The sequence below is a fragment of the Lactuca sativa genome, chromosome 8 (assembly GCF_002870075.4).
Source record: "Lactuca sativa cultivar Salinas chromosome 8, Lsat_Salinas_v11, whole genome shotgun sequence".
Classification (NCBI taxonomy): Eukaryota; Viridiplantae; Streptophyta; class Magnoliopsida; order Asterales; family Asteraceae; genus Lactuca; species Lactuca sativa.
The window spans coordinates 104,995,973-105,018,869 of NC_056630.2; the positions used below are offsets into that span (position 1 = coordinate 104,995,973).

Sequence of the window (22,897 nt, forward strand, 5' to 3'; positions counted from 1 at the left end):
ATCATGGACAACATATCTTTGATAATTGATCTTTTTATGCAATACTTGAAGGGACATATGTGCCTAGACACAATGTTTTACTTTGTAGTTAAATTGTATATACAAAGTGTAATAAACTTTTGTAAAATAAAGTAATGTTTTTTCGCTCTTTCATTATGAGAGCACTATGTTTTATTTGACACATACTTAAATAAAAAATCTACTTTTAGTAACATAACTAAAACGCATCTTAATAAGTACATATATTAAGATGCTTCAAAAGCTCAATGTAATTTTTGAAGGACAAGCAATAGAACACATTATCATGAAATATGTGCAATGGATATGATTAGAATGAAAGAATTTCAATGTCACATTGGTTGGGGGAAGGTGAGGCAACACCATCTAGGGTAGTTTTCACAAAGATCATTGATTAGATGTTACATTATACATATCGAGATCAAGAAAAAGAAATATTGAAGTTCACAAAAATACAACCAAAACGTGGCTTTCATTTTTCCAAACCTTAGTGGGTTTACCCGTTTTCATTTGCATCTAACACTATATTTATACAATTTATTTCACTTATATTTTCAACTTTCAACTAGTCGTCAAAATTAAATCAAATCATGAGGATATCACTATTATTGATCTTGTAACGATGTTTTACTTAGAGAACCACTTGATACAAAGTGATAAAAAGATAGCAAAAAGTAAAAAGTGAATTGAATAATGAGGTATGCCTTTATTTAAGGGAGCGGGAAATAAAAAAAAAATAAAAGGATATTGTAGTATGGTATGTAAGAGTAAAAATGGACATTTGCCACAAGTGGGCATCCCCACCAACCAGTCTCGCGCCATGGGAAAGTAAATTACTATTTGAAACAAACACGTTCTTATGTGTAATTTGATATAGACAAAACTACGAGGGTTTACAAAATCTGAAGTTTGGTCCCTAATTTACAAAAACCTCACAGATGGTCAATGTGGTTTCAAAACTTTTAATGTTTAGTCCTTCCACCTAACTCCATCAGCTTTCTACCGTTAAGTGAGAGGTATTTTCATCATTTTAATACTCAGGCACCATTTATAAGGTTTTCTCTATTTAAATAATAATAATAATAATAATAAAATATAAATATTTAATATAAAAAGGGTCTCTCTCTCTCACTCTCAAAAAAAAAAAAAATACCACCCCAACCCCACCCTTATCTTTAAACAGTACCACCTCTTGAACCTAGAACCACCAACGACTACCTATCAAGACTTCTGACGAGCTCCCAAATAAATCAAAACTCATTTTCAGCAAATAACGAATTCTCACCTTATACATCCATAAAAACCATCATACCTTCGCCCCCCCCCCCCCCCCTTATTTCTCCAAAACAGCTCCACCATAACACCACCCATTTCCATCCCCTCTTATAACGTCATAAAAAAGCACCCACTTTATCAAAGCTAACCACTATCATCACCTAGACAACCCAGCAACCACACTTATATTTCTCCAATCTAGACATCGTTCACCCGCCTCCATTACCACCTTTGAACCTCCGCAAACCACCACAACCGATACCATAACCCTTCCCTATCTCCAACCCGTTAAATCTGCAGAAACCACGAAAAAGAAAAGAAAAGGAGTTGTTGTGATCGAATCAAGAATAGTGAAGGAGGGAGGGAGGGTATACCTGTAACTGAATTGGAGTATTGGAGCTGACTTTCTTCACAGCATAGCTGTTTTCCAAAATGGTAACCCAAGGTTTAGCCAATTTCTCATCTGGATTGAATTTCTTAACACACATAGACGTTGTATTAGCTTGATAAGAACCAAAAGGACTATTTGAGGTGCAATCAATAACCGATTTTGAGTTTCTTAACACACATAGACACTCCACCATCGTAATAACTAACACCATTAACTTGTTTTCATGTAATTCAGTCAAATCTTGGTGAAAATGAGCCTGTAACAGATCTATGTATTCTATCAAACACTTGGTGTGCCAAATTTAATGGACTATCAACTGGAAATTTGAGCTTGGAGAAACTTAATGTACTTGTAGTTCATAGTCGTTTCCATCTTCTTGTCCCAAGGAAGCACCTTCTATAAGGTTCACGTCTTGTCGTTGAGCGTATTACGTCATCTACGCACTTGCTCTCAATTAGACAGCTTCGTCGGAGGAGGAATATGAGGTTTTATCTGTCACAACGGCATCGAAGTGATGTAGTTCATATTCAATTGAAACTACGACAATGGCGGTTCGAGCATGTTGTCATAACTAGGAATTCTGATACTTTGTAAACACTTAACAAGGATAACATTGTAACTAAAACTCGAAAGCATGTATGGTGATTATTCAATGACAACAAAATTCCATCAAACACTCTATACAAATATTCAAATAGTTAACAAAAGGTTGGAAACCCTGAAAATCCCGGTTTAAGTCCATTTTGGACTAGGATTTCCTTATTGGGCCTAATGGACCAATAAGCTTCCAATTTGACTATTTTGGGCTTAGAACTCTTAAATGGGCCCTAATTGGACCCATTTGCATGAAACTTAACATTTTGGGTCTCATAAGCCTAAAATGGACTAGTTTATCTTTAATGGGCCTTATTGGGCCATAACAAATCTAATTAGCCCTAATGGGCCATAAAACTCATTCTTTGATGTATATTGGGCCGTCAACTACTCTAAAGGCCCAATGGGCCGGAAATCATCAAATTAGGCCTCATATTTTCGGGCTCAAGCACTAAAGGCCCAAACTACCTCTCTCCTTTTCCCCCTCTTAGCCCGAGTTAAAAAAAATGAATAAATGCCCAAGACACCTCATTGATATTTAGGGGTTAATTATGGGATTATCCAACATACATCTAAGACCAATCTCATGTTCCCATGCACTCATCTCTCTCTTCTCCTTCTCTTCTTATCACTCACGGCCAAAGTAAGAACACACACAATTGACTTAAGTTTTCTCTCAAGAAGTCACAACAACTTCTCCTCTTCTTCATCAAAAATTCGAGATCTTGGAACATTTCAAGGAGATCCTTCCACAAAAATCATCATCCTAGGTAAGTTGATTCTTGGATCCATGATCTAGATTCTTTGTTTTGTCAAAATTCTCTTCTTAACTCATATAAACTCATGATCATCATCTTAGAAACCCCTAAGATCGAGATCCACCCAAGAAGGCTTGCTAGGACCAAATTTTCTTCATTTCTTCCTTCAAAACCGTGAGCAACAAATCAAGGTGAGTTCATACCCCTCTATTTTTGGTTTTCACAAGTTTTATGGGGGAGAATACAAGTAAAATGTGTAGATCTATGTGTGTGTGTGTATGTTATGTGTGATTTCATGTGTTTATGTGGTAAATATGTGACAAAAAGGAAAGAAATCTCGAGATCTATAGCTCAAGGAGGAAAATAAACATGATCTAAGATATATTACGTTAAACAAGTAAAGAAAAATTACCCTCTAAGGTTATATCAAACATATTACAATATAAAACTCATTTATGGGCTATATTTGTCAAATAAACAAAAGTTGGGTTAAAGGTTGTCTTTCACGGTTTTCATAAGGACCAAAAGGGTCAAAACAGTTAAATTAGATGTTTTTATGAATATTATGATCTTCAAAGGACTAGAAATGTAAATTGTAGTCTAATGGGCCAATTTTTGGGTTTTTCGGCCCATAGGCCCAAAATTGCGAAAAAATATGGTTTTAAGGGATTGAAATGGTAAATTTCTCAAAATAGTGGGTAAAAGGGTAAATAAATCTATTTCAGGGATTAAAATGACCTTTTTGCCAAAAAGGATAAAAAATGCAAAGTTTTTGGATTTTGGGTCAAAATTGTAAAAGTTGCGAAAAGTTAGGACTTTAAATGAAAATTTGTTACTAAAGGGGCTGAAACTGCCAAAGAGTAAATTTTGAGTTAAAAACATTATTTAAACAAGTCTATGGGTCAAAAATGTCAAGAAAATGGTTTAAGGGCCTAAAATGTCTTTTTTTATAATAAGGGACTAAGATTGTCATTTTTATTAAAGAATGGCTGAATAGGTCAAACCAATATTTTTTAGTCAATTATTTTATTATTAAGATATTTTGGTTAAAAATACCAAATTATAACTTATGAAAATAGAATGAAGAATATACATATATTTTCAAATATTGTTATAAACAATCGACAAGGTTCGTGCCGTTGCGATTTAACAATTGTTCAATCAAGCTTCCGACAATTATACTATACCTAAAACAAGTAAATATTCAAATTTTTGGGCTTGAAAGATTCTAATCATGCTTATTGGGCCTTCGTGACCCACTGACATGACTTTTGGGCCTAACAATAATAACACATGTCTATTGGGCCTCCTGTGACCCAATTACATGCTTAAGGGACCCTCAATGGTTTTTATGTGCTATTGGGCCTCAGTGGCCCATTAGCATTGCTAGTAAGGTCTAAATAAATCAAATGCGAAATAGGTCAACGCGTCTTTCGTATACCCAACAGCCTTAATTAACATACGTAATTAGTAGGACACCGTAATCCTCTTCTCCTCATTTGTTAGACTTACCTTCAATTCAAGTAAACAAATACAGGTCGTTAATCAATGGTAATCAAATTCGTTTGGATTAAGTGAGTAATAACGAGCGACACCTTTAAGTGTCATTCGTAGTCTGTAGTTATAATCAAAGTCTCCTGGAGGGAGAGCGAGAGTTTGTGTATAGATCTATATGGGGGTGACTCCCCCACACCTCAACTGTTCGCTACAGTTAGACTCGGACAGTCTAGGGTGACAAAATCTTAAGATCAATTTCGGAGTTCGCTAGAATGCCAAGACCAACGAACTAGTCATTATCATGCATGGTTATAACGACTCACATAAATAAATCCAATACTATCCGAGTAATCAAGGAAAATCATAATCATTCGTTGTGACGGTATAATAATTCGAAACAGTTATATTATATTATCGGAAAACATCGGGTTTTTCGAGGAAATCAACACCATTCACTTGTACTTTCCAATAACTATAATGCAAAACTTCTCATTTATACACGCTTTGAAATCATTCATGCACAAACCTATGAATCTTCACACTTTAGTATAAACAAATGTCTTTTCAGAAAATATCAGATTTTTTAGGTTATATAAACTACACAAAACATTTTCATAACAACCCTGCTTATGAACTCGCCAACATTCCATATGTTGACGTTTTCAAAATAACTTGTATTCTCAGGTAACAGGTAAGCTGAAGAGTAATACCAAGTATGTTAGGTTGTTATGCTTTGAAAACTTTTAAACAATTTATGCTATGGATATGTAAAATTTAGACAATATACTTGATGTGAACAATGTCAGTTGTAATGTATTAATGCATGGTGATGTTTATGTTATGTTTCATGTATATTCATTGTGATGATATTCAATTTGAGTCACGCGAGCCCTCGGACATTTCCGCCGTCTGGTTCGGGGTGTGACACATGTGTAGATTGGTAGTAGTTGATATTGGTGAATACGACTGTTTGAAATGCCTCTCGACAGTTTGCCTCATTTGTTCCACTGATTGGAGCTCTGGTAACTGACCAAACATAATTGACGGACTAAAGTTGAATTGCTCCAATGAAGGTTCATTTTTCAGCCTTTTAGGTTTTCCTCCCTCTCGACATACCTCTATTTTCTCTTTTCCTTTAAACATTCACCGGTTTTCCTACTCTAAAGATTAGCGTCCGGTGTTGATGAACCATATAGTGCATCAATGAAAGCATTGATTTGTCAAAATTGAAGGACTGAAAATTCAGGTCTCTGTTGATGAACCGACTCCATATTTTCCGGTGAGTAGTAGGGATTGAAAACCTCGCCCCATAGCCTGTCTGAGAGAGGGGGGGGGGGGTAGGACCCTTTTATATTTAATATTTATATTTTATTATTATTATTATTATTTAAATAGAGAAAACATCATAAATGGTCCGTGGGTATTGAAATGACGAAAATGTCCCTCACTTCACGGTAGAAAGCTGACGAAGTTAGGCGGAAGGACTAAACATTAAAAATTTTGAAACCACAGGGACCATCCGTTAGATTTTTGTAAATTAAGGACCAAACTTTAGATTTTATGAAACCATAGGGACCATTTTTAAAGTTTTGTCTTTGACATATTGTCTTTATGACTTGACATTCTTATGTGTATTTTGATATGTTGTGGTTATGACTTGACATGCTTATGTGTATTTTGATATGTTGTGGTTATGACTTTACCTGACGTTGCATATAAGGTTATGTTTAACCGTATATAAGCTATTTTTTTTTAAAGTTTATTGCAATTTTGTCTTCCCTAAGACCATAAAAGTAGTTTATCGTAGCTTATAATTAGTTTTTTTTAATATATATAACTTATAAATTGACCTATAAGTTAAAAAACTAATTAACTAATTTTTAAACTAGCGGGTCTACCCTTACATTTAAGTTTTTTCTTTTCATTATTTGATTGCAATTGGCTAGTCCGTAACTATTATAATATTTTATATACAAAGCTATGCGATTAGTCCATAAGGTTTGTCAAAGCATTCTAATTTAGTACAACTATAATAGGGAAATGTCTTGTTAGGGTAATTAACTATTGCCCTTGTACTTAATTGGTCACTTTTTTTTTTTTTTTTTTTTTTTGTATCTCATTTACCATTGAACTTGTTGTAGGTGTTCACATAAACCATTGAAACCGGCTATTGAAGGTTTCCGACAATTTCTTATCTCCGGCGACTCTCCGGTCGTCTTCTTCGGCGAGCCTCCGGCAAAAACGAAATTTTCCGGCAGACTTTTCTCGACTGCGGTCCAAGCGGCATCCACCGCCGGTGTTGCTGCTTAGCTTTCTCCACCCTCCCCTCTCTCCCTCCTGTCGATTTGCTTCCAGAAAAAGGAAGAAGGGACGCAGGCAGCAAGCCACCTACCACCTCCTCCTGTCATCACCGGAACCCACCTGTCACCTCCCTTTTGCCGCCGGTAAACCACCATTACCACCTCTTGCTGCTTGCTGCTGCTATAAGTCATCAAACCGAGACCCAAGGATCTGTCGAAAATCTCATTTTTGTCGGAGGCTCGCCGTAGAAGATGACCGGAGAGTCGCCGGAGATAAGAAATTGCCGGAAACCTTCAATAACCGGTTTCAATAGTTTCTGTAAACACCTACAACAAGTTCAATGGTAAATGAGATACAAAAAAAAGAAAGTGACCAAATGAGTACAAGGGCAACTGTTAATTACCCTAATAAGTCATTTCCCCCAACTATAATAGGTGATATGTGCTTGGACCCTACAATTTTATTTATAGTCTGGTTGGTCATTTACACAAGTAAAATGACAACTATATCCATTTTAATTTATTTTATATTTTATTTTAGCTAAATATAATTTTGAAAGAAATGGAAAAAATACTACACCACCCTATATAAAACCCTATTATCATCTTCCTCAAATTTTCTATCTTTCTCAATCTTAGGTCCAAAACAACCATTGGGAGCCACTATTGTCACCAACTTTTATGTCTATTATGGGTGGTAACTCTCGACCTAAGCTGTAACCCGACACTAACTCAACCCGAAAATAAACGGGTTTGGGTTGAGATTTTTGACCCGTCAACCCGTATATATATATATATATATATATATATATATATATATATATATATATATATATATATATATATATATATATAATTTATAAAAATTAGATATATGTAAATATTAGTGAAATCTGACTTCCTTGCATATTTGTAATATTTCATATCATTGTATTCCCTCCGTATTTTTTTGTGGTTAGTCTGCGTTTACGGTGGCCTAATCAAAAACGAAAAAACACATCATTTTTAGATACTCACGAGTCACGAATGAAAAACACATCCACTTTGTATGAACGTTTTCATTTTTCAATTTTATTTTGATGTTAATGAATTTATGAACTTATGTTGAAAACCTCTTTTTTATGATAATTACTTTATCACTTTATGACTTTATGTTGAAAAAACCTAATTTTTTATAATGTGTTGCTTATTTATTAAACGGGTTATATAGGTTGGGTTCGACTCACTAAGTTGTGAACTTGCGAACCCATATACTTAAACGTGATATATGGGTTGGGTTGGGTTGAAGTTTCCAACCTATCAACCCGTGACCCGTCAATCCATATATTATATGGGTTTGGATGAGTTTATATTTTTCTGACCTGCCAACCCGAACCCAACCCGATTGTCAGGCCTAATGTTTACTACAACCATAACCACCATGGCAACCTCTATGACCGCGGCTGGAGTTAGTGGTACTACCATCGTTAGGTGGTAGTCGGGTGGATAGATGGTGATTGGGTTTTTAGTGGTGTTGTTAATTGTGGTAACACGAGTTAAGGAAGAGGAGGTGATTGTTTGCTTAGCGTTGTATGTTTCTTTGATAACAAACTTGGGTTGGGCTTGAAAGAAATGGGGTATGGATCAATATGATGAGTTGGGGTATCGAAACCATATATTTTTCATATAAACAAGTAATTTTTGGAGGACATTATGAGGTTTACGTAATCACCCTTGAATTGGTGAGATTTGTATTAATCAATATATAATAGTGAGAGTACAACAAACTATTTAAATTACAGGATATACAAAAAAACAGATCCTATAAACTAGGATAAGCTAAATTAACTCTATTCGCGCGCGCGGGGGGGGGGGGGGGGGGGAGTTGCCGCCGCCGCAAGCGATGGAGGGGGAGTCCAACTCGAAGCTAGGAATGAAATTCTTCAAATAGAGGCCGAGTAAGACTTTTGGTAAATACGTCGGCAAGCTGAAGGTGCGTAGAGACATATTAAGTGTGAAGCTTGCCAGATAACACCAATTCTCGAATAAAGTGATAATCAATATCACTATGTTTAGCTCGTTTATGATAAATTGGATTTTGGCTAAGAAACAAGGCACTACGATTGTCACATAAGAGAGTGGGAGGTCCAGATGGTAGGAAATACAATTCACTTAGAAGATGAGTAATCCATATGATCTCATAAGCAGCATTCGCTAAAGCCCTGTATTCAGATTCACAACTTGAACGAGACACAATTGGTTGTTTCTTAGCACCCCAAGATACCAAATTGCCACCAAGAAAGATAGAGTAATCATAAGTAGAACGACAGGTCTCAATACAACGAGCCCAATCGACATCTGAATAGCCTAAAATAGTTGGTGATGAAGCACGAGAAAAGGAAAGACCATAAGAAATTGTGCTTTTTACATAACGAATAATTCTTTTGACAGCTTGAAAGTGATCTTCCGTTGGAGCATGTAAAAACTGGTTGACTTGATTAACAACATAGGACAAATCATGAGCATATTTAGATTGACTAAGAAAGAGGCCAATATCATGATAGGAAACATCAAGACCAAGAAAATAACTCAACTTGCCAAGATCCGTAATAAGAAATTCTTTATTAAGCCGAACAATGAAGATACGAATGATAGATGCATCATTTCCAGTGAGGATGATGTCATCTACATATACCAGCAAATAAAGAATTATGGAGTCCTTTTTGAAGACAAAAAGAGAGGGATCAACTCGACTGCAAGAGAAACCAATGCTTAAGAGAAAGGAGCTAAGTTGTTGGAACAATGCTCTAGGAGCTTGTTTAAGCCCATAAATAGCTTTCTTTAACCGAGAAACATGATTAGGAAAACGAGAGTCAAAAAACCCCGGTGGTTACTCCATATAAACTATATCGGATAAATTTCCATTCAAGAAGGCATTTTTGACATCAATTTGATGCAAAGGCCATTTGTTGAGAACATCAAGAGAGAGTATAATACAGAATGTGGAGGCTTTTACAATAGGGCTAAAGGTAGCCGAATAATCTAGCGCGGGTACTTAAGTAAAGCCTTGAGCAACAAGACGTGCTTTAAGTTTGTTAATAGAACCATCAGCAAGAAACTTAGTCTGAAATACCCATTTAGATCCAAGAATGTTATACCTAGATGGTCATGGCACAATATCCCATGTGGAATTTTGTGACAATGCCTTCATCTCATCACACATTGCAGCATACCATTTTGGATTCTTAGCCGCTGATTTGAAGCCTTTAGGTTCCTTAAAAGCAAAGAGTGCATGATGAAGAGTCGATGTAGAGAGGTAAGAAAGATCTATAATATGATGAGGCTTGTAAGTTCCAACTTTTGACCGAGTTACCATGGGGTGACCAGTTGCAACAGATGGCGTAGAAGATGGTGGTTGGAGCACCGAAGATGACGTAGACGTCGTAGATGATGAAGGTGTCGAAAGAACTGGTAGAGTCTGAACAAAAGGTGTGATTTCATGTACAAGATGTGAATTGGAGGGATGATGGTTTGCACACAAGTCACAAGGAGTAGCAGCAACAGGAATAGTAGATGGCATAGCTACGGGGGAGTTTACTGGTGGTGATGACGGCATACGATAGTCGTCTTAGTATGTAGATAAAAGAAGATTTGCAGCTGGAGTGGTGAACTTATGAGAAGAGAATGGAAAATCAAACTCGTCAAAGTGAGCATTTCGAGTGATGTAATTTTCCCTATAGACAAATCTAGGCATTGATAGCCTTTATATTGAGTATTATACCCAATAAAAACATATCGAGTACTTCTTGGTGCAAGTTTGTGAGAAGAGTAATCCCAAAGATAGGGGAACACATAACAACCATAAATACGAAAATTCCCATAATTTGGCTGAGTGGAGAAAAGTAACTCATAGGGAGACTTGTTACCAAGAAGTTGTGTTAGGAGACGATTGATAATATAAGTAGTTGAACTGAAGGCATGTGTCCAAAGTGTGGCTGGAATATGAGAATTGAACATCATTGCTAACCCAGTTTCAGTAACATGACGATGTTTTCGTTCTGCTCTACCATTTTGTTGAGGTGTGTACGGACATGACATGTGATGGTGAGTTCCATTTGCATTGAACAGAGATCGAACACGAGCATTAGTGAATTCAGTGCCACCATCAGATTGAAAAACTTTAACTTTGCATAAAAATTGTGTTTGTACTAAGGCAATAAACAATTTAAGCACATGATAAAATTTTGATTTTGCCTTCAAAGGATAAAACCATGTGAACCTGGAATAATCATCAACAAATATTGAATAGTAACGAAAACAATGCATAGATTCAGTAGGCGATGGGCCCCATAAGTCAGAGTGAATCAAATCTAAAACATGTAAGGTACGATGCAAATTCATATCAAAAGGCAAGCATTTACTTTTAGATAATTGACAAGAGGTGCATACGTTTAGTTTTGGTAAAAGGGAAGTAATGGATAAATAACCATTCTTATTTAAATTGGAAATAATGTCATAAGAAACATGATCTAAACGACTATGCCAAATTTCAAAAGATGCTTGTAAACGTCTTGAGGTAAGTTTCGCCAAAAAAACCTGTTGAGATTGCTCCGAAACATATAATCCATTTTTACACCTTCCTTGTGCTAGAGTTTCCTTGGAACGACAGTTCTGAGCGGTAAACATAGGATTAGAAAACAAAACATCAACTTCATTATCTTCGGTAAGTTTGCTATCAGAAATTAAGCTTTTAGTAAGGTTAGGAACCACAAGAACATCAAGCAAGGAGATATTCAGAGATATATGATGATTTCCAATATGAGAGATAGTAGCATCATGACCATTACCAAAAATTACGGATGCATTAACAGTGTAAGTGTTGGATTAGGTGTCTAAGCTCATAACTATAATTGATATATACTTGAATTGATAGTAACATAGTCCTTTTGGGTTGCCTTCAAACTTGGCAATTGAATAGGATGACTATTAGAGAGAGAAGAGTGATTGATTAATTTATTACTTGGTTAATAAATTAGTTAGAAATCAATATAAATGATTTATTAATGTATTATTGAAATAATATATTAATTAGAAATCATATTGTTTAATTAATATTTAATCAAAAATTATTTTGGAATTAATTTAATAATTTTGGGATTAAATGAATTAATTAAAACTGTAGGGACTAAAGGTGACAATGTTCAATAGTTGAGCATTGGGAAATTCTAGAACCTCCCTAAAGTGGGGGGAACGAAATCTAGAGCATCTCTAGGCTTTCCTTAGGCTCTAAGGGTGCCTTGGGTGCCTTAGGGAGGAAGTTAAGGGATTTGGGTTATCTTGGATACACCTGTCTTATCCAATACCTTCCTAACACCTATATAAACCCTCCTTAGAGTTCAATTTTGGCTAAGACTCCTCTAAGAGCCTAAGGGCCGGAATTCTCTTCTATTACTCTTTCTTTCTTTCTTTCTTTCTTTCTCTCTCTCTCTCTCTCTCTATATATATATATATATATATATATATATATATATATAGTATTCCTTGGTTGCTTGAGTGTGTTTGTAAACCATTAGAGGCTCGAGACTTGTGGCGCTTGCTACCAAAGGTCTTCCAAATTTTTACAATAACAATCTAAAAGGTATGTATCATAACCCTTCTTATGTGATTTTTGATTATTATCCATAGATCTAAGGTTTATACTTTGTTGTTCATTATTGTATGTTCAATTAGAGAAAAACATAAATCTTCAATTAGGGTTGAATGCACACATAGGATTGTATGTTTTTCTCAAAACCCATCAGTAAGATGCAACATTATTGAGATTTTAGGAGGTGTGAGTCATGTGTGAAGAAGCCCCGGTGTCGACAAACCAATCAAGTGAAGAAGTTTGACATTGAGCCTGAAATGCTTCGGCAAGATTTGCATCAAGAGGGTGAGAAGCAAAGGTTTGTAAATCTAGACATTTAGTTGCATAATGTCTATCTTTTCAAAATAATTGGCAATGAGGAGGTCGTCTAGCACCACACCCTCTACCGCGTCCACAAGATCAGGGGCGGACCCAAAAAAATTTCGAAGAGGGGGCAAAAAATAATTCAATTTATTTTATGGGGGAAAAAAGTTGAAGAGTTGAAATATGTTATTTTAAAAGGTTTATATATATATATATATATATATATATATATATATATATATATATATATATATATATATATATATATATATATACCTACTTTTAATTAGTTTTTTATTGTTGTGGGGGCAGGTACCTCCATTGTAGGTGTGCCTATGCACGAGATGATGATCGCCCTCGACCCCTTGTGGAAGTGTTATCAGAAGAGTTATACGTTGAAGTTGTATTGAAGGCAATCGAAGCAGTAGTTGTATCATTAACAAATTTGAGAAACATTTCGTGACTTTCAGCTTGAGAAACAAGATCACGGAACTTGGGGCGTAGATTAAGTAAGCGCTGTGTGGTGGAAAAATGTTCAAAAGACGAACCAATTCCACAAATAAACCAGTGAGACTTATCATCTTCATCAAGAGGATGACTGATAGCTGCAAGTTGATTACAAATACCCTTTAAATTTGCGAGAAAATCCAGTGACAGTGGAAGTACCTTTCTTGAGATAATGAAGAGAGTCCCGAAGAGTGTGGGTACGTTCAAGTGAATCATGTCGATATGTGTTCTCAAGAGCAATCCAAACATCATGAGAAGTATTGTGACCTAGAGTTTCTGCCATGGCTTCCTGAGAGAGGGAAAATTGAAGCAAAATTAGTGCTAGTTGATCTGCAGCAACCCAGGAGGTATTGGTTGGATTTGGGACTGTAGTATCACCAGTAGTAAGGGTGGATGGTAGTTTGGGAATGGTCTCATCAACATAGCCAATGAGGTTCTGGTATGATAAAAGAGGAAGCATTTGTTTGCCCCATAGAAGGTTATGCGATGATGATAATTTGATGGTGAGCATGTGGAGAATAGTAGAAAGAGGAAGAAGATTTTCATCATTTTTAGAAGATTCACCTGTCATAATGATGATGAAAGGGACGAAGAAGAGAGATGACGGCCAAAAAGAGTTAGACTGATACCACATTAGGTTTACGTAATCACCCTTGAATTGGTGAGGTTTGTATTAATCAATATATAATAGTGAGAGTACAACAAACTATCTAAATTACAGGATATACGAAAAATAGATCCTATAAACTAGGATAAGCTAAATATTAGACGTTACAATGTTTAGAGAAAGGATCACCTATTAAATAGTTGATATATATATATATATATATATATATATATATATATATATATATATATATATATATATATATATATATATATATATATATATATATATATATATATATATATATATATAAGATTTTTCAATTCTTGACGGTATGAAGATACGTTGGTGAAGCTCAAGACGAGTATTAGTTAATAAATATTTATATAAAACTAACTCATTTTATCATATAAAAATCCAACATATATAGATAGGTTATCAATGTATATCATTTAAAATATTGTTCACTAATTGTTTCAGGTAAGTGTTAACCCATATATTGCAGCTAACTAGAAATATCCTCTTAAAACTTTCTTCCACGGTTGTTACAACATAGCAATCAATAGATAACAAAGTTTTATATTGCTATAATGTATGAAACATGTAGTTTTTCTTTGTGTAGAAATTTTGAATAAAAATAGTTGTAAATTTATGTATGTCGAATACAATTAGAATGTAAATTATAGCAAATTATCAAAAATAAATTAGAGCAAATTTCATAAAAATTATAGTAGTGGGAAATTAGACAAATTTCTACAAAAACTATTATTGTTTAGAATTTGTTCAGTTTAATAATCCAGATACTTTTTAATGTTTTAACATTATGGTTTGGAATATTTATCTAAACAACTATAATCAGAAAGATATCACTGTAATCGTTTTTTACAAGAAATTAAATATCCCTGTACATCTTCTTCATACCTATCTTCCTATCTACATGAAATTATGGCAAATGTCATCTTTAGATAAAACTAAAGATATTTTAGGACACTTGTCATTATTTCAAATGGGTAGGAAAATAATTAGGAAAAAAAGTAGGAGGATATTTAATTTCTCTATTTCGATGGTTAAACCAACAAAAACAAATTATAATGATTTTATAGAACTTGGCCTATTTTTAATTATATTTTATGGTTTTACAAAAAACATATATTTTAAAATGACAAAATACAAGTCGTTATTTTATAAAATTAAGAAAACAGACAAATTATTTAACATATACAATAAAGTCATTTTCTCAAATACTCAACACAAATGATACATACATTCCCCTATAATTTGAAGTTACAAATGAGTAGCAATACAAGATCAACATTTTCTGTGGTATCATAAATTCTAGTTACATAAATAAAAATTCCAAAAAAAAGTAATTTTAAATCATTTAATGAGAAGTAACAGCGGATAGCTTTTGACTTGCTTTCCATTCTTGACCAGGGTTTAGTATAACAGGCTTTCCAATTGCTGATGCCTCTACAGCAACCATACTTTTGTAGTCATCAGGTCCTAAGTCAACAATAGTCTTTGATCTCTCCTCCCATGGATTCCACACCACTATTGCACAACAAAAAGTTATAAAATAAGTTCTATGGTAAATTACATATTTAGTCCCTCAATGTAGTTGATTGTTTAAATTTTGATCTCAAAAAATTTCTTTTGTAATTTCTTTATTTGAGGTTCTTTTAGGTCTTTGTTCCAAGTAATATAACTATTTTGGTCCATGACTTTAGCCCATTTTTGCAATTTTTGTCATATTAACGTTTTACTTGGTACATGGACATAAAAAAACGTTTCAAAAACATTGAATAAGTACCAAAATTTTGAAAAAGATAACTTTTTGGGACCAAAATTTAAAAATCAGCTATACTCAAGGGCCAAAAATGTAATTCACTCTAAGTTCTATGTACACAAATACTGTTTTCATTTTTTGGATTTCGGATAAGAGCTAAAGAGAATTTTACAATCACTTTTTCTTTTTTGCCTTCATTAGTAATAATTTTATTTTTTTCCCAAAAGTGATCAAAATATTGGATCTCTATGCAAATAATATTTTATAATTATGCCCACAACAGACGCAATATGTTGACTATTTTTTTTTTTGAAAAAGACCTATTATTTATTCTACCAGATGAAAATCTATAAACCAGATTTTAGAACGTAAAAAAAAAGGTCTTAAATGAAAACGGGTCAAGTAGTTTTTTTCTTAGAAAATAGAAATAACCCTTATTTTTTTAACTAAAACCCTCTAAATATGAATAAATGACCATCTTGCCATTTTTAACACTAAAGTGCAAAAAATCTCACCAGCATCAGGAAGTCCATGTTTCTGAATGGAAACTGTTTGTTTCTTTTTATGATCAAGAATTGCAAGCTTTTTTGGTGTGCTGAGATAAATCCTGTCAATCTGGGTAAATAAATGACATTAGTTAAAGCCTAACCTAACCATGGTAAAGTAAAACAATCAAAGCCAGAGAAGTGGTAACTTTTGTTACCTCTGAATTAATGGTTATAACATCCCGTGTCTCTGTAAATCTTGTCCTGTTCTGTGTATTGTCAAGATAATCAAGTTTCCCCAATCCTTCCACTCGAACTTCACTACAAATACAAATATCAAAATGTTCACTTTAAAAGTTAAAACCATTTTTTTTATAATTACCAATTAATATATATTATCATGTTAACCGATTTACCTGATATTTGAAACACGGAAATAGTTGTGATAAGCAAATGTAAAATTAAATTGCTTTTTATCGGTGTTGGTATTTTTTATCCGAGATGTCATGATTAAGTCTCCTTTAAGTCCCAGAGTGATCCTTAGTCTATACTCAAACCTACAAATGAAAATATAAATAGAAAAAGTTATATATATATATATATATATATATATATATATATATATATATATATATATATATATATATATATATATATATATATATATATATATATATATATATATCAATGAGAAAGTAAAAGCGCAAAGTATATAAGATAGGAATGGAATAAAGTCAATAAACTATGTACCTGTTAGGCCATATATTCAAATCATCTTCCGTGGGCTTAAGTAACAAATCAACAAAAACTCCATTAATGGGTTTGGATTGAAGAGGATGGGAATTGTTCTCCATGGTCCATACTCTGTTTCTAGCAAATCCATGGGATCTAAGAGGGCCAAGATTTGAAAACTGCATCAATGAAGAAGGTGAATGTGATTAAGTAAATTAAAAAAAGAAAGTGAATTAAACAGTAGAAAAAGATAGATGCAATGCACATACTTGAGGAAAGATGATAGGAATCCCCCCTCGTATTGCTGTTGGAGGGCTAAAGATTGCCTGCATAAACACATGAAGTTCTAAGTTATTAAAGAGGAAAAAACAACTACAAGTGTTTAATAGGAGTATGATTCATCAAAATAGGATTCCGGATAGCTGATATACCTTACTACTGAGAAAAAGTAACTCTTTTCCATGATCATTTTTCCAAGATGTTACATGAGCTCCATACAGATACACCTGAAATTTGCAGAATAGAAATGTTAAACACCATTAAAAGCATGTGAAATCTTCAGATATGATGAAACTTAAGGCATTAACATCGCAGGAGCATAAGGTAAGAAATGTTGGTATATCGCGAGATCCCAATTACAGAGAACAAATCTAACCTAAAAGCGAAGTTTTACAGTTTTATACGTCTAGATCTTTTCCGTTATGAGTAAGATCGAATGAATCAGCAATGATGTGACATAACATGATTGATAAATGATAAAATCCAGCAACAAGTACAGTATATAGAGTTAGATTACAATACGCGAGCAAATCAGAGAGAAATTAGGGAATTCGTCTTCTACATACCTCTACAGTACTTCCATGGATTTGACGAAGTACGAGTTTGTCTAGGCCATTGATGCCTTTAGTGATCTCAACAGATGCTAAGGTAGGTTGCAATTGCATCCATAAAACAATGGATATGGTTACATATAATAAATAGGAAATCATTGCAGAAAAGCAAATACAGATTAAGCTCGAGAAAGAGAAAAACTGAAATACTAGTGCCTAATTAGTGCAACCAAAAACGTCGACTTTAATGGTGTTCACCTGTCTTGAGAAGATCCTCCGGCGACTTTACTGTGGGGCCAATTATTGACAAAACCATACAAAAATATCATAGTCAAATCACAAAATGAATGTGAATCTGAGTAGGATATAATGATATATGATATGTTAATATGATCGAGATATTAAGAACTTCGCCTGCTCTTTCCTCTTCTCTCAGGTGAAAGGTCAACTGTGCTCCCATGTTTGAATAGGTATTTTTGAAAAGGTCAATAGCATGTTTTGTCCACCAATCAGGCAAGCATTATCAATTTGTATTCTAATTGCTATCAAGCTATTAATTATTATAGTGAATATAACCATATATTGCTAAACATCTAATCTCGTTTTGAAAAGGTCAATAGGGAATCAGTCAATATTCTGGCCCACTTAGTTGTCTTCCTAAGATTTTGTGTTGCCTATACAGATCTCAGTTATTCACATTGGTCCGAAAATCATCCATATGGATCATCTTTATATATGTCCGAATCAGCTTCTACAATTAACTATGTAATATAGATCTTACGTTTGTAACTTTAATACTGTGTTTTTGGTACTTTACAGAAAAACTATTTTTTGTTTAATTTTTTAAAAAAAAACTCCGTTGGTGCATAATTACCGATCTATATTAACTTTAGGTTATTAATTTCAATGATATGATTCTTTCATTTAGACTAGAGCGAGTGGTGGTGTGTATAGCTATAGTGCAACATCAATTTTTTATGTCATGTAAGCATAACATAGTGCTAGGAAGTGTTAGAGTGTTAACATAGTGCTAGGAAGTGTTAGAGTGTTAACATGTATTTGGAATAAAATATAAAAAATAACAAAAATAGCCAATCACAAACAACCTATACTCTCAATGCTCTCTCATCTAAGCTAAGTTGTCGGCAAGTGGACCTTGGCGCACCACCTTAGCTCCTAAGGGAGGTGTTCAAGGCATGCTAAGAGCTTGATGCACCCACTCTCTATAGTCTTATCAAATATCATCCCAACAAAACAAAATAGTTTTATCAAATATCATTCCAACAAAATAGAAATATACTTCAATTCCTTATCTAAATCCATTCCATCATCTTTATCTTTATGTTTCTTTGAATCAATCATGAATTCATAAAATAGATGTGCTATACTATATTTTGTAGAAGATGGGTGTAGCATGTTAATGATGTTCGGGAGTATATGCCTCTAAATGTTTACAATATACGTACTTTTGAATTTGTATTTAGGTATAACCTATTACGTGTCATGCAAATAAGGAAGTTTTAGGGACATATTGACAGAGTCGATGAGGGAACACAACATAATATATCAGGGAAAATAAATCTTCCACAATATGAAAAACTCACTTAAAGTTCACATTTCCTATTCTCAAACTTGGTGTGTGAAGTGACATGCGTTAGAACTGTCGAAGACTACAAATGAAAATTTATTTTCAAGACTCCTAGTGTAATGTTACAGTCTGGAGAAGGCAAATCCAAGCACTGCGATCCATATTGAGATGAAAGACCAACACCTATTTCAACTCTTCTTTGTTGTCATTGGTTGTGCGATAAGTTATAATTATCATGACCACATTCTAATGACATTTTGATACTATCAAATATTAACACCATTATAATATGTAGACTTGTACATTCAAATAACACAGCTATAATTTGTAGATTCGTACATTTAAAAACCATTTGTACCCCTGGTCATAACAACAATGCTCACTTCCAGGGAAGTACTTAGGCACCATGTCCCTTGTGATTTCCATATATAGACAATGTAATGTCCCATTTTCACAATAAAATTTTTCATTTTTAATTAAAGTAAAACTTCACATATTCAAAATCCAAGTTAAGAAAAGCCCTTTGTTCCAAAGTACATTGTTTAAAAATCAGAGTAATATAGTAAATGCGGAATCTTCATTGTTGTTAATGAATGTGTACAATCACATATTCGCCTTCCCTCGATAACCAATGAATCCTGAAAAGCAATAACAGCTGGGTAAGCACGAAGCGTAGTGAGTTCCCCCAAAATAATACACACCACAAAACATATACAAACATGCATGTTGGGTCTACAGTCATCAGACTGGATTGCCTTGGATTTGTTGGTCTGTTGTCTCAACCCAACTGCTCCTATCGAGCCTCAGTGCCTACGGCTTACAGCTGGCCCGCACATGGTATCTTGTCCTACAACACAAAGTAGGACAGCCTCAACCTGACCCACCACAATATGTCGACATATATAATTAAACAAGTAATCAAGTATATACATAAGCATAGGCAACTATCTACACAAGTCTACCTACCTCATAGCTCACTACCGTACCCTAGGATCCTCACAATACATTGCTCTACTATTGGAAAAAATTTAGGGAATGTGTAGCCATATGTAACCAGAGGTGAGATAGACACCTGAATAGATGATCCTACTATCAAGCCACAACCCAACAAGGAACAGGCAAAAAATCCTAGATCAATAGTTCTCAAGCTATCCTACGTGACTACATACAACCCATAGGGCACTCTACTAGACAATAACTAGTCTACGGGTACTCTAACCAACATCATAACATACAAGGATATACATTTATATAGTTCACTACAGCACAACAACATCTTATACACAAGGGTGAATAACAACATCTAGTGGGTCGACTTTGTTGCGTTCGACCCACGAATACAATAAGGAAAACTCACCTGAATCGGAAAACCAAAAAATGTTGTGGCACACTCACATTCTGCACTGATTTCTGTAACAACGCAAATTTTCAAACAAATTTTTCATTTTTAAAATATAATTATTTCCGTTCAAAACAAGGCATAAATAGTTTAAGTATTCTGTCAAATACAAATATTCAAAATCCCAAGATCATAACAACATTCTTCAGTGTGTATTGATCACGCCGGCGCCTTCCCACGGTCCTCGCTAGTACCTGAAACACATACATAACAACTGTAAGCATAAATGCTTAGTGAGTTCCCCAATATACAACTTACGCACATACGCCTTTCCAGGCCCTGACCTTCCGGTCATCAACACCACGCCTTCCGGCCCATAACCTATTCGCCTTCCGGCCCATAACATATTGCCTTCCGGCCCACATAACATACATAGCACATATAACAAATATCTTACCACATATAGCATACATATCACATATCGTATCTGACCTTTCGGTCACACAGACAAACCCTTCCGGGTACAGTATAGTGAGAAGACTCACCTCGTGAATGCTGAAAGCTAGCAAATCCTGAAATCACTCGTGCACAATCCGACGAGCTACAACCTCCCTATAACATCACATATCTCATTAACACATATATCTTCTAAGTGTGACTATCCCTAGGAAGTCAGACTTAGGTCAACTCTGGTCAACGGTCAACGGTCAACTCGACCGGACTCGGCGAGTACCATGGCGACTCGGCGAGTCTAGACGTCCTCCAACTCTCTGGGATTCCCTATCTACTCGTCGAGTATCCTCCTTGACCCGACGAGTTACTCCTGGAAGAATCGCGGGGCCACCCCGACTCAACTCGTCGAGTCTGAAGAACAACTCGACGAGTCCCAGTAAATCTTCAAGCTACTCGCCGAGTCTGCTCATCGAACTCGGCGAGTCCATGCCATGCAACCGCTCAAACTGCATCCTAAGGTCAGAACTGCTTCGACCATTCCTAGGTCTGGCCTTCCTAGGATGATCTACCACGTGAAGTCCTCATTTCAGTGCTCATGATACACCATGTGATTCATAATTTACATTTTGACCTAAGGCATAAGGATTCCAATCAAAAACCTTCATCAATTCCCGAAATGCATAGACATGGGACATTCTGGACCTCCAAGGGTCTCAATACAGGTTTACACTCGTTTAGGGAACTAGGGTAACAGTCAATCTAATCACACAAGGGTTCCATAAACCCTAAATCCATAAATACATCAATATAGCAGAGCATACACGAATTCTTACCTGGATGATGTATTCTCTGTGTCCCCAATCCTCAGAATGTGACCCCCTTGCTGCTCCTTTAGCCAATCTCTTCTCTTCCTTGCACAATCACTCTTCTATAATCAATAATGGCCTATGATCCTTGCTCCAGATGCACCCAATCGATTTAGGGTTCTTCTCAGAAGGCTAAAATGAATAATGACGGCCAATAAGTCTCCTTTATACGTCCCAAACCTGAACGGTTAGGGTTTTCGCTAAACAGCGTCGACTCGCCGAGTCCATATCTGGACTCGTCGAGTCCAGTCGCGATCCCGCGACCATGTCTGCGATCCTACTCGGCGAGTCTAGGCTCCAACTCGCCGAGTCCCCTCTTAAATCACCCCAAAACATAATTTAATAATACCTGAGATTTCGGGCTGTTACAACTCTCCCCCACTAGGATTAGACTTCGCCCTCGAAGTCTCACTCTGCAAATAGTTCCGGATGCTGCTCCCGCATCTCACGTTCCGGCTCCCAAGTCATTTCCGATCCCTTACGGTGTTGCCACTGAACCAACACCAGAGGTACCTCCTTGTTCCTCAGAACCTTGATCTTCCGATCCTTGATGGCCACTGGTCTCTTAGCATAATTCAGGCTCGCATCCACCTGGATATCCTCCAATGGAACCACTGCCGACTCATCGACTATGCACTTCCTCAATTGCGACACATGAAAAGTGTCGTGGATCTGTCCCAACTCCGCTGGCAACTCCAACCGATAGGCTACCCGACCTATCCTTGCAATCACACGAAATGGCCCAATATACCGGGGCCCCAACTTACCTCTCTTCCTGAATCGAATCACTCCTTTCCAAGGAGAGACCTTCAGGAGAACGAAGTCGCCGACTTGAAACTCAAGTTCGGATCGGCGCCTGTCTGCATAACTCTTCTGTCGGCTCTGGGCAGTCAATAACCTTTGCCTAACTTGCTGAATCTGTTCTGTTGTCTGAAGCACAAT

At 35.4% G+C, this 22,897-nt stretch overlaps 2 protein-coding genes across 3 annotated transcripts; both read right to left on the reverse strand.

The window, feature by feature from the left end:
* Positions 1 to 6,957: 6,957 nt before the first annotated feature.
* On the reverse strand, positions 6,958 to 9,949 carry LOC111909571 (secreted RxLR effector protein 161-like). The gene is made up of 4 exons (XM_023905361.1): positions 9,946 to 9,949; positions 8,978 to 9,497; positions 7,091 to 7,160; positions 6,958 to 7,014 (listed from the first exon to the last, which is right to left on the reverse strand). Exons 1-4 carry the CDS (start codon positions 9,947 to 9,949, stop codon positions 6,958 to 6,960), a joined length of 651 nt encoding a protein of 216 aa, XP_023761129.1.
* Positions 9,950 to 15,121: 5,172 nt separating this feature from the next.
* LOC111909586 (putative glucose-6-phosphate 1-epimerase) lies at positions 15,122 to 18,190 on the reverse strand. 2 transcript variants are annotated; one of them, XM_023905374.3, is made up of 9 exons: positions 17,968 to 18,190; positions 17,725 to 17,801; positions 17,311 to 17,385; positions 17,149 to 17,205; positions 16,898 to 17,058; positions 16,564 to 16,704; positions 16,366 to 16,468; positions 16,178 to 16,277; positions 15,122 to 15,427 (listed from the first exon to the last, which is right to left on the reverse strand). In XM_023905374.3, exons 1-9 carry the CDS (start codon positions 18,023 to 18,025, stop codon positions 15,258 to 15,260), a joined length of 942 nt encoding a protein of 313 aa, XP_023761142.1. In that variant the 5' UTR covers positions 18,026 to 18,190; the 3' UTR covers positions 15,122 to 15,257. The 2 variants fall into 2 exon arrangements, with proteins under 2 accessions (XP_023761142.1, XP_023761141.1); XM_023905373.3 differs by lacking the exon at positions 17,968 to 18,190 and having other exon boundaries at positions 17,725 to 17,952.
* Positions 18,191 to 22,897: the final 4,707 nt, after the last annotated feature.